The sequence below is a fragment of the Ischnura elegans genome, chromosome X (assembly GCF_921293095.1).
Source record: "Ischnura elegans chromosome X, ioIscEleg1.1, whole genome shotgun sequence".
Lineage (NCBI taxonomy): Eukaryota > Metazoa > Arthropoda > Insecta > Odonata > Coenagrionidae > Ischnura > Ischnura elegans.
In genome coordinates, this window is record NC_060259.1 from 65909138 (window position 1) to 65921919 (window position 12782).

Below are 12782 nucleotides of genomic sequence, written 5' to 3' on the forward strand. Positions count from 1 at the left end.
TTGATGTAATGTGATATGGGACTTTACATTGAACCATGCTAAATGCTACGATACTACCATTATTAAGTTTTGGACTTGGAAATTAAGAATGGTGTATTATGGCGCAGCAATAGCCATAAAATTATGCTAAAATAATAGCTTCTACTAAATTTGTAGTCTTCTATATTTTCAGAAGCCATTAAGGCAATTTTTGAACGTAATTAAACTTTAACTACAGTTTTATAGAATTTAAATATATATCAAATTAAATTTAGCCCTTTCCTGATAATGGTGCCTACAATAGGAAAACTTTTTCTCTGCTACGAGTAGCAGAAGAATATTTTAAACCTCTCTGTGTGGAGCTCTTGCTTGGGGTGGAGTTATCCTGGTATTTTCGTCCCTAAGATTTGGGACCCAACTCAACCCCGATCCTTACCCCAGCCACTGGACTAACCCTATCTTACCACGGATCCACGGTCAACGTATTGCGCTACCAGTCAAGGGTGTACCGCGGATCAAAACTTGGGGGGGGGGGAAAGCCATGGTTGTTCAAGTTGTAACATTTAAGCATGGAAAAGGTGAATGAAAGCAACATTATAAGAAAATTATGAGTGCTTTATTAGCTTCTAAAATAGGGTGGTTTCTTATTATTTTTTTTTGCCTAAATCAAAAGATTATTAACCCTGGAGTACGTATTTCATGCTATTAGATTTTTAAGTGACCATATCTATTTTTCGCGATAAAATAAAAAGTGAGAATTTTCAAGCATGCGAAAACACAACAGCTAAGTATGAATGCTGGGAAAAGTCCGGCTGACGTATTTCTGGTTCCCGCTGCCGCCCTGTGAGGTGACCTTGAGCGCTGATACGACACAGGCTGCTAGCAGAGTACCATGCTAGCAGGTAGTGCTTGGCTTAAATATGGATTATTACTACCTTATCAAACGAAGGAAACTTTCCTACCTTAGCCAGTTTTAATAGGTGATTATTGAGACATGTTTCCCTGAGCTCTGTGCCTCATGCATGCCTTGGTAATCTCAGACGATGTAAAACTCCTATCTACTCGTATAGAAACTAGGTCCCTGTGACGTCACGTGGAGTGGAATCGCAATGGCGCCAATATGGCCTTTTTCAAATGAGGTTAAAATTGACCATTGCCATTCGTCTAAACTGGGATTTCTAAAACCAAATAATTTGTATATTATGTATGCATACACTATAATGGTGGGTAAGGAATCACAATCAATGCATTTCGTTTTCTTTGAGGAAGGAAACTATACCCTATTATTTGCCAGGAAAAAAATATTTAATTACATGTCTTATACGATTATCATTTTTCGTGGGTTTAACGAAAATTTGTTGAAAACCTTCATTTCCATCCAGTCCCGATTTTCCATAAAATATTTTTGTGATTTTTACCTCTGGTGGGGGGCAGCTACCTCCTCCTGCCCCTCCCTGGCTATGCCCATGTTACCAGTGTTTCTTTCAACCAAATATGACATTTGATTTTGAATAATCATTCTTCTAAAAGAATTGCTAAAATTTTTTAAGCTTTGTGTAATTGTAAAGGGATTTCTGGTGTTGATAACAGCAAAGACTATAAGTCCAGGAGTATGTAATTTTTTACGCTGAAATTTCGTTTAAAAATTACTCGAGCACAGAAGAAAATAAAGAATTCATTTCAAAGCATAACAAAAATGGCAAGGATGATCACAAATGAGTGACAGGGTTGGGCTTAATTGCAGGAGGAGTGGCCCTAAAGGCCTGTTTACACGATGCATTAACACGTACAAGTTAATGTCTGTTTGCATGAATGATTTTTGTGGACCAGAACAGAAAATGTACGAATGCATGAACCAAATTAGAACAGGTTCTATTTTCTGTGCATGCATTTGCACAAGTTGGGTGGTTACACGGTGCATTTTGGCGTTCATTCTCGCATTCATACATTTAGACATAAACCCGTACGTGTTAATGCACCATGTAAACAGGCCTTAAGGTCTCTCTAAGCTGGTTCTCAGGCTGGGACTGAATGCATCCAACAATTGCTAACTCAGCAATCACTTCATGTCTTTGGTTGCCCTGTTTTTTTTCCACTAATGAAAAGGAAAATACAGAGTTAAGTGAAAAGAATTTTTTGGGTGAAGCCAATAGAAGCAGTTCTAACCCCTCAACGCTGTTGATACATTTTATTCCAAATGTGCAGTAAAAAGCCAGATGATGCCGCATCATGCCTTTTCCCAGACGGAAACAAACTAATATCTACGCAAATGCTACTGATACAAAATCACTATAAACTGCTAGTGTAATTACTACAGTATACAGAGGTTAGATATGGGTGCTAATCAGGGGCGCAGCTAAGAATTAAGGGGGTTTTAGGCACAACTAATACTTTGGGGTGTGGGGTATTGCATACCCACAAGGGTAAGTGGGAGTTGCGGGGGCCCTCCTCCAGAAAAATTTTAAGATTAGTGGTTCAAAATGGCAAGTTTTACGGCTTTCTGAGGGATATTTGATTAATCCTAACACCATTCTATAAGTAATACTAATCCATTAAGTAAAATGAATCAAACTTAAAAATTTATCTGAGCCCTGGGGGGGTTTTATCCCCCAAAATCCTCCCCTCGCTGCACCACTGGAGCTAATCCCTATTGACGATGTCACATTCCCTTCCAAAATCAATAATTTGATAAAGCATTGAACCACGACTCATTAGGATGTGGAATACAAGGGAAATCGTGTATCATGGAATTAGCACAGACATTTCCATTATTTATGCATCTATGAAGCAAGATTTGTAAAATCCCCCAAAATTTTTTCTCACTTTCATAACTTTAGTCATAGCCCTTCACGTGCAGCACATACTGGAAATCATTATAGGAAGATAAAATTGGTGTGGACCATTTTCACTTCATGACAGATTTTCAACCCGGAGTTTAGAAGAATAGAGTTAAGTATTTGGGTCTTTGTAAATTATCATCAATAGAAAATAACTTATTCCAGAAAAGGCATCAGAATGGCCTCAAAGTGGCTTACATGGAGCCATGTGGATGCTGAGTTACATACCATGCTATATTTTCATCGCCTGTGACGTATCTACATTTGGTCCAACCAATTGTTAATGAAAATGAAGAATGCAGATGAATTCAAAACCACTAAGAAAGCCAATCTTAAATGGAAGTTCTTTTGATTGATTAAAAACTCACTTTAACCTAAATGCATGTGGCTCACAATATTAACTGTCTCAGTTTTTTTTGTTCATGATAATTCAATGGCTACCTTTGCTTCCTTACACCAGCCAATAACAACATGTAAAAAATTATTACTCACAAAGTTCCATCTGCCCCTGAGTCTAACAAAATGATTTGGATTTTTTGTATTTGTATTATTAAAATGACAGATTGGTTACTGAGCCAATTAGTTCTGCAAAGAAAAAAATCCAACAATCCAAAATTCGGGAAAATTCAATGGAGTAACATTTGTAATGCCACCCTCAGTAATATACTTCTCCAGGGACCACAGCCTTGATCGGCATTCTCATGGTACACTCATTGTCCCCTGCATTCAGGGAAATATGGCATCTAAAAAAAGTAATTGCTGAAGATAAAATGTGTGTCACACTAGCTTTATTGGAATTATTTCCAACATAAGAAACAGTTTCTCACAGAACAGGGAAAAAACACCAAAATTAAGAAATCTATGACACATTCCATAACATGATGTAATGAACATGCATAAAATGTGGAGCAATATTATTGTTTTCAATCACACTTGCAACACCTAAATTAAACTTTTGACGAGAGGCCCTTAGAGAGACTAATTTATCCCTATCAAAATTACATCCAACATGAAATTAAACAATGAATTGTCTACACATTAAGGACTAGCTTACAGAGCATATTTTGACCTTAATTGACAAAGAGTGTACCAGGTATGCTAAAATAAATGCACCTTTATTCTTAAGAAAACAATATTCAATAAACTTGTAAAACAGTTCCATTAGAAATAAAGCACATAACATACATGTTGTTATCTCTTCAATGAAAGCATATTATAAGTCATAATTCCACATAAAAAACTCCAATCATTCAGCAACATACTAAGAACAAAATAAACACCCTCAAATAGGAATAAGAGTATCTGCTGTATTATTCAAAATATTTAGGATTAGCATGGCATGGGCTAAATTACAACTTTATCAGATAGCTATTTCTCAGGCAACTTTATACATGACAGTAATGTAGATAGCCAATATTACAATCAGTTAAAAATGATGTCCAGGGATATATTACATGACAGAGAATATTTTTCAGCCAGTGCTTAGGTTACAAGGTATAAATCTGAAAAAAAGAGTATCCAAATAAGGCACTTAACAAATCACAATGATGTACCCAAGATTGGAGCGATTTCCTGAGTCCCACAGGAGGGGTGATCTAAAACTGAACAACTGATCGGATACTGAAAAAAATTGTGAAAATATCATCATTATTCAAATCTTTTGTAGCCTTAAAATAAAGGCTGACAGCATAATCCATTCATAACAATGTAAACAACCGAGATTTTGTGAGCATTAGCAATGGACCTTTACCTCAATCAATCATTCACTACTTCCCATCAAGAATTTACATTCCACAAATATTGGTCGCTCAAACAAATAACTGACCAAATGAAAATAAAAGGAATGAGAAGATCAAAGGATTCATCCTTAACTATAAGCACCAAACACTAAATAATGCAAGACTCACCTCTTTCCAGCATGCATTAGGTCAAACGCTTCATTAATCTTCCCAATAGGTAGATTTTGAGTCACAAATTCATCAACCATAATTTCTCCAGCCAAGTACTTCTCCACTAATTTAGGCACACTGTCTCTGCTCTTCCAGCCTAAAGATAAGATAGAGAAAGAATCATCAGCTTTGGCATTAATACATAAGCAATCTTTTCATACATGCATATGCACCCCTTAACGCTACACCATATATCTTCCTAGATTGTGCGAGTCTATCAAATAATCACTGTGATGTTACTGAAGTGCATTCCCACATAGGGAGCCAGAAAATAGCTTTTGAAGTACTAATTTTGTCATAAAAAGGTAAAATACTCAGTACAATTTCCTTACCCTTCTACAGGTTTTGTTAGGAAAGTGTTGAACTTACCACCAAAAGCAGATCCTTTCCACACCCTGCCAGTGACAAGCTGGAAAGGTCTAGTGGATATCTCCTGACCAGAGGCAGCCACTCCAATTATTACGGAAGTACCCCAACCTTTATGGCAAGATTCCAAGGCCGCTCTCTGAATAAAAATTAAATTATGCAAATTAAAAATTTTCCTCAAATGTTAAAATACACCCTCATAATAACAATGTATGACACTCTGATCCACATATTTATACTGAGAACAGGAAATTTTTGTCTCACAAATTAATGTTGATTATTTCCATGCCTATTATATCCTCATGATCTAGGAATTTGGAGGCTTTTGGAGGAGGAAGTTTAGTGTATTCATTTGAAAAAGGCTATGTTTAAAAACACACTTGAAAAATTAAGCATCATTCCACCAAATTAGTTCAACCCTAAGGGTAAATTTCCAGGTATTCTATATTTTTTCACAGAGCCAATCTGGTACTCAGTTTTTACACAAAAATTCTAATCTGTGGTGGAATCTAGTGGTAGGAAAAAATTTCCACACACGTATTTGCCATTCGGGTTGCACACATGCATTGGATGTTTGAATGGCCTGTCTAAGTTCAGGTTCGAAGACTTGTTTCTCTAGATTTCCAAGGTTAACAAAGCACATTACATACAGAACTACTTATCCCCAATCCAAATACATAATTGACATTGGTTAAGTTCTAGCAAAAAATGGAATTGTGCCTTTTTGAATTTTTTTCAAGGGTAAGAACTGAAAGTTGGGATTCCTGAAAATTTCATCCAATTCACTTTCAGTACCTCAACTCCACGAAAAATGTCAGCTCTGCAGCTTTTATGGAAGTGGTGAGGAGGTCATGAAGAAAAGAAAAAGCTCTCTTGACAGAAGAAATGTCATTTCAACATTTTACTGAGAGCTATCCAAGACTTTAAAATGCAATGAAACAAGTGATTACTTAATAAGAGTAAAGCAAAAAAATTGGACAATGCCTCTGATCAAAAGGTACTTTTACCTAATAAAACTTATGAAATAGGATGGAATGCAATAAATTTGAACCAACAACAATACATGACCATTGAATAATGAGACTCAGAAAAACTTACAATATTTAATGACAACTATTTACATATCAATTAATTTCACAACTCGCCCCCAGCTATCTCAAATGACACCAATATTTTCAAGTTAAGTACCGAGAACACCTATAAGGAGCATACACATTAATGCAACTCTCACAGAAAATGATTGCATCACAAGTCAAAATTTGTGATCAGCAGAAACTTACCATTAGTTTTACGTTCCCCACACACTCAAATGTATAATCCAAGCCTCCATCAGTCATTTCCACAAGCACTTGCTGAATTGGACGATCATGGTCGTTGGGATTGATAAATTCAGTACATCCAAAAAGCTTGCCTGAAACGGCAAAATAGAAGCATCATAATCTTGCAAAACTTAGCTCCCAACAACTGTAAAGTGTCTTTGCCGAGCAGTGCAAAATTTTTATACCTAAGACCTTTTTTGTTATAACTATGAAGCTATCAATTCTTTATAAATTATTGAGTTATTGAAAATTATATTATCGAAATTTTATTTTCATCCAGAGATTTTCCCTAATTGGAGCCACGGCAGACACATGGTGAATTTGTTCTTTGTGCAACAAAATACATAACACTACTTTGTGCTACGCCAATAAATGTTTACCAGAAAATTGGCTGTTTTGCCTTTCTCCAAACAATTGTCTTCATTCAAAATCCAAACTTTTTCTGAGTAATCTCAACTTTCTTAATAACTTATTTCAGCAAATGAGTGTTAAAATATTATGATATTAAATGCTACCATCTTTGTTGTAAGTGATGCAACTTGTGATTAAGATTGGTTTAAAAAGAAATGATGATATGTCGAAGTTAACTGGATTAAATTACATATTCCATTTTAAAATTAATAGTAGCCAAAAACCCACTAAAATGCATCACAGACAGATATCCTTTTCTGATAAAATCAGGAGCATCAACATATGAGCAATTCATGCTATAGTATTACTTTTTCAGGAATTCTCAATCAGACCTATTCAATGACAACAAAATTACCTATTGTCCAGTTATTTGCAGCTAATTTATCAACCACCACCTTTATTAATTGGAGTTCTGAAAACTTATTGGATAAAAGTTATCTTTTTCTTCTACTCAGCTTGAATTTAGTAGCTTGAACATCCCAAGCAGAAGAAGCTTTAGACAAATAAGTTTCATTCTCCTATACAAAGAATATTATCCTCATCACAAGATGGCTTTGCAAAAAATATTAATGAAAATTATCACAGTGTTTTAACCTAGGGCAGGTTAATTGGAAAGCATGAAGAATAAAGTAGAAATTATTCTAAACTCTGCCTCACCTATCTCAAACTTTTGTGGATTGATGTCAACACCTATGATTCGCTTAGCTCCAGCAGACTTGCATCCCATCGCTACTGCTAATCCAACAGCACCCAAGCCCCAAATGGCAACATTAGATCCAGGTTCTACGCCAGCAGTATTCACTGCAGCACCATAACCAGTAGATATTCCACACCCTAAAAGGCAAACTCGATTCAGAGGCGCAGTTGGATTGACCTAATGAGAAAATAGAAAATTGATATTATGGACATGCTGCATTGCTTCTATCGTAAGTTTCATGCAGTGAAGGACGCTGACTGATATGCAAACTAATCCAGTAAATTAGCATTCTAAGTGATCAAATATAGCAGACTCCCGATTATCTGGGTGCACCTTATCGGTGTTGCAGATTATCCATGCACGAGTCCATACTCCTTCGATGAATTCCGCGATCTTTGCAAAAAAATAAAATCGGATGCAAAAGCAGCTGGACATGTGCATTTTAATGCATGGCTACACCCATTTTTTCCATTAGATTTCCTGTCAGAAATGGATTTTATTTACTTGCTGACAAGGAATGTTTCAAGTTTAGTTGGACGCATGATCTTGCATTGCAGACGACAATCAGCGATGGGAAAAAACTCTAAGAGTAATTTTCAAAGATTCTTGAATTGTAAACGCATCGTAATTGAGAAAAAATGTTATCTACGGTCATTATACATATGTATATTTCATATCACAAAAGCACAATTATTGCCCTGAACTGGCATACAGTTGAATACGGCTCAAGGGAACTGGAGATTTCGTTGCACTCAGGCATGTTTAAACCGTGACTATTCAAGGTTAATCTGGTGAGGAAGGGAATAGTAGAAGTGAAGGCAGCAAGGGAAGTGGAAGTAGAGATAGCATGAGTCATAGCCAGGCACTTGCCTGCGTAGACAGTTTGCCTTAAGCCCTGGTTTCTTATAACCACATCTGGGTGATGGTGTGCTGGTGCAGCAGTTGTCATCACGGGAGTTTTGTTCCTGTTTTCCAAGCATTGCGGTGCACGATCGCACTTAGTGATCACGGATCTGTGTCCTGGGCAACTTGTGCAAGACGCAGCTTGGTGCCTGACGTTGTAATTTCCAACATCGCGCAGTGCTTTTGAAGCATTCGCGCAAACCACGTTTCTGAAGCCGTGTTCTCGCAGCCACGGGTTCGCAGTTTTTGGAAACTTGGTACATATTATGTGGAGCAGTTAGAATACGAGTGCAATCACGTTATCGCCGCTAAAAAGATCGATTCGGGAAAATAAAGCTGCTAATTATTCTGGAAAGCAATCTGAAATAACAAAAAAGGTGTGTAGATAATAATAGATAGATTGATTTACGAATATGATGAAAACGACAAGAAATTGATGTGAAAGTTTGGATTATTTGTGTTTTCCGATTACATATTCGTGCCGCCTCTCCCCATCATTAGCCCAGATAGTCGGGGATATGCTGTACTGCAAGGGCAGAATTACAGAGAAAAAGTAAAAAAATGTACTCTATTTTCACTTGAACAGAATTTTTACCATCAGAATTTACTGCTATGCCCCAAGGAGCAACCGAGAATATTTTATAGATCCAATTCCAGCAATGAAGAAATTAATAAATACCAATAACAAAAGAAAGATGATGCTAGGAAACTATTGGACACTTAGGGAGTAGTCGTGAGCATAGGAGAGAGGATGGAGGAGTGGATAAAAGAGAATGAGCAAGATGTGGCATGCAGAAGGAGTGCTTCTCTCAAGCATGCAAGCTTTCCCAGTTGAAAAACAAATGACTAGGTCCAGGACAAATTTGTCCCTCATGGCATAGTGGCAGGAAAGGTATGAAAGCATTGATTTCCTAATGATGATTGCCTAACCAAAATATATTAAAGTAAATGGACCATCAGTAATGGGGAAGCCCATACTATTTGCTAGAAAATTACGAGATCAAGATTTCATTGATTGTAATGACTGGCTTGAATAAATTTATGTGGGGCATTCTGACACCATCCGTGGAATTTTGGTTGAATGTAGTGGAGTGATGAAGTGTGTAATGATTGGTGGCTGAGAATACCTTTGATAATAAATTCCCAATAAAAATGGGAGATTTTGAAAATGAATGAAAAATTCCACTCAGCATTGATGGAGAAAAAATATTTCTACTGGTGGTATGGAAGTGTCTTCGGTCGAGATGCATCGAGAGCTTAGATGCAACAGTATGCATGTTACAAGACTGGGATTTCTTCTCAAATTTTCGGACATTGGCTTTAGAGCTTTAGCAGAAAGATGAGAAAGCAAAATTGTGACATAGTATTCCCATTTCTCGACTACTCGGCATCAAATCAAGCTGACCAATATATCCAATTATATTTTCCCACCATAAACTACATGAAAGCGAAAAAAAATCAACCAAAGCATTATTTAGAATTGTAATATTAAATGAAGAAAGCTTAAGATTTGACTGCATAAAAAAGTTTTCATGAATTGTGAGCTCATTAATTTTCTCCATTTTTTTTCAATCTACACACCCAGTTATTTGAAATATCATACACATGTCAAGAAACAACCTATCCAAACCTCTCCACCCATGCCTAACAACCAAACCTCACAAAACATTTTTCAGTCTAACCATTGGTGGTATCTTAATGCACCCTTCACTGAATTAGTTTCTGTGGTTTGCAAGCATGGAAATCCTACATAAAATACATCTCCATACAAGCTGTGTAAAATCAACACCATTTCTGAATTAATTCTCAGTAAGCAGTACATGACGTGCCTGAAGGTCATTCGTCAACCTTCCAACCCATTCTAATTCACCAGCAGACCAAAGGAAAGATGTTAGATGGCCAGGAGCAGTTATTGATGCTAACCTGTGCTCTGAGATGGGATACATCAACAACCAATATAACAAAAAACCATATTTTCACCATCCCGCGGGATAGCAAACTATCACATCTTTTACACACTTGCAGTAGATTTATGCTCAGAAAAGCCAAGGTAGAATTGAGATAGAGCCAAATTAACATATGACAGACATACATCTCAAAGAGAGGAATTTGTAGTGCATATTATTTGGAACTGCACATTTATAATAAGCTTTTCATGTTAAGATCTTGTCTCAGGTAATACCTTGCACAGCGATATCTCCGCAACAACAGTATATTCACTGAATGTTGAACAGCCCATGAAATGGAATAATTTTTTCCCTTTGCAACTGAAGCGGGTAGTCCCATCAGGCATTAAGCCTTGCCCCTGAAAATAAATATGATGCATTGGTAAAATAATCCACATTAAATTGAAACATGCTAGCTTTTGATCAGATGTATCAGTACCTGGGTGACCCTTATTTTACTGCACAGATTAGTTTTAGGAGAGTTGCAAAACTTGCAATCTCCGCATTGAGGAATATACAAGGGAATGACGTGATCTCCTGCAATAGACAAGAAATATTAGGAGAATCTTCAGCACGTAATATTCTGAAACTTATCTTGGCATGATTATACAACATAAATTGCAAGGCTTTATCTTATGTAAATCTTTTAGATATTAAACCAACATAACTTGCGCAATAAATATACTTAGAAGTGAAGTTCGGACATTCAGCAAAAATGCAATGCCCATTTAAAATGACCCACGAAAGAGTCTAACATAATACCCGAATTTTCATATCATTAATGAATACTTCTAGTCATAACTGAGGAAGTCATTGAGCTTGCTATGACAACATATTCAGCGACGAGTGGTGCATTGACATGAATGACGTTCTTCCAGTTTACCTTATCTCCTAGAATCTAACAATAATAAATCACAACCAGTACTGACCCGGTGCCACGGAAGTCACACCTTCTCCAACACTTTCCACAATTCCTCCTCCTTCATGACCAAGAACACACGGAAATACACCTTCAGGATCATGCCCATCAAGGGTATAGGCATCAGTGTGACAAACACCTGTTGCCAGGATTTTTATTCTTACTTCGCCGGTCATTGGTGGCTCAACTTCAATCGTTTCTAATGACAGCGGCTTCTTTGGTTCCCATGCCACAGCGGCTTGGCATGTTATTGTCTAATGTTATAAGAAAATAATCAATTAGCATAGAACACTCCATCTTAATCAAAAACATAAACCTTACCACTAATCGTACTTACTTTTCCGACAGTATCCGACATGATGACCCAAGAATCGGTGTAACGAAAAAACAATACTACTAATTATCAGGATGAAAATAAGGAACTACACCATATACTCTAACCACCCTCCTGTCGTTGGCTGACCTCAGATAAGACGCTACTCAAGGAGTAACAGAGCTTAACAAGGGTTATCTACAACGCTGAGTCTTAATTGGTGCGCGAATGAACCTTCTGAACCAAACCCGCCGGAAAACAAATAAAAATTAAAATTGTTCGATGGTTAGCATAGATCATAGATAGTCAGAATTGGTCAGAATCAGTCCCAGCCGGCATTGCAAGCATCTGAAGTTCAACGATACCGCTGTAGATGGAAGCACCAACGTGAAATACATGCGATGAGCGGTAGTACGGACTTATTTGAATGGCTTGATGGACGCATCGCCGATAGCCTGAGTGTTTTTGCGGCTCCAGATTTTTAAAAAATCCGAAAATTGCCCAAAATATAAACCATGGAAGACAAGGAGGTTGATAAACACCATAGTATCCTTCTATCTTGAGAAAAATATGCTTTAAAGGTGGGCAATGAAGGGAGGAGGTGGTGAATCCACAGGGACCACATTTAAATGTACTCCATAATAGTCAAGTAGAATTCTCATCAATACGCCCGTATTGACACAACTAAAATAAATCCTGCAGATATATTTTCATAGATGATTACATAAACTATCCCTAATACTTTTCGCCAACCAATATTTTATTGCATACAACTTGGAACTGGTAATAATATTATCGTTATCTATATCAAGCATTTCTGCTGTGCATAAGTTTCCCACCTAATTTAACTGCTTATGATCATCTCCTAGCATGGCTTAAATTTACATCTCATACTTTTTATTCCCACAAAATCGATTTTACATGCATAGGTAATGGATGTTTTACTCCTTTCCATTGAACTATACCTTGGTGCAGTGGAATGTCTGGCCATATTTGCAACCCATTAAGTTGTGCAGGCAAGAGTAATATACATAATTGACTTCCAGTAGGGCAACCTAAACCTGATAATTCAAAGTACAAATTTGGAAGTTTACTAATTGATTTTCCAAGTCAAAATTTGTGGAATTTAACAATTGTCTGCAT

At 36.8% G+C, this 12782-nt stretch overlaps 1 protein-coding gene across 1 annotated transcript; it reads right to left on the reverse strand.

Moving 5' to 3' along the window:
• Positions 1-3587: 3587 nt before the first annotated feature.
• Positions 3588-11983, reverse strand: LOC124170948 (alcohol dehydrogenase class-3). Its single transcript, XM_046550026.1, has 9 exons — positions 11664-11983; positions 11337-11580; positions 10847-10944; positions 10644-10766; positions 7519-7735; positions 6412-6542; positions 5135-5270; positions 4724-4862; positions 3588-4436 (listed from the first exon to the last, which is right to left on the reverse strand). Exons 1-9 carry the CDS (start codon positions 11682-11684, stop codon positions 4412-4414), a joined length of 1134 nt encoding a protein of 377 aa, XP_046405982.1. The 5' UTR covers positions 11685-11983; the 3' UTR covers positions 3588-4411.
• Between the last annotated feature and the right edge of the window lie 799 nt (positions 11984-12782).

Excerpts from the sequence above, each read along its gene's own strand:
- LOC124170948 (XM_046550026.1), bottom strand. The coding sequence starts at position 11,684 with ATGTCGGATACTGTCGGAAAA. Across the intron at positions 10,945-11,336 it reads TGTGACTTCCGTGGCACCGG|GAGATCACGTCATTCCCTTG; the intron begins GTCAGTACTGGT and ends TGTCTATTGCAG. Across the intron at positions 5,271-6,411 it reads TGGGGAACGTAAAACTAATG|AGAGCGGCCTTGGAATCTTG; the intron begins GTAAGTTTCTGC and ends ATTTTTATTCAG.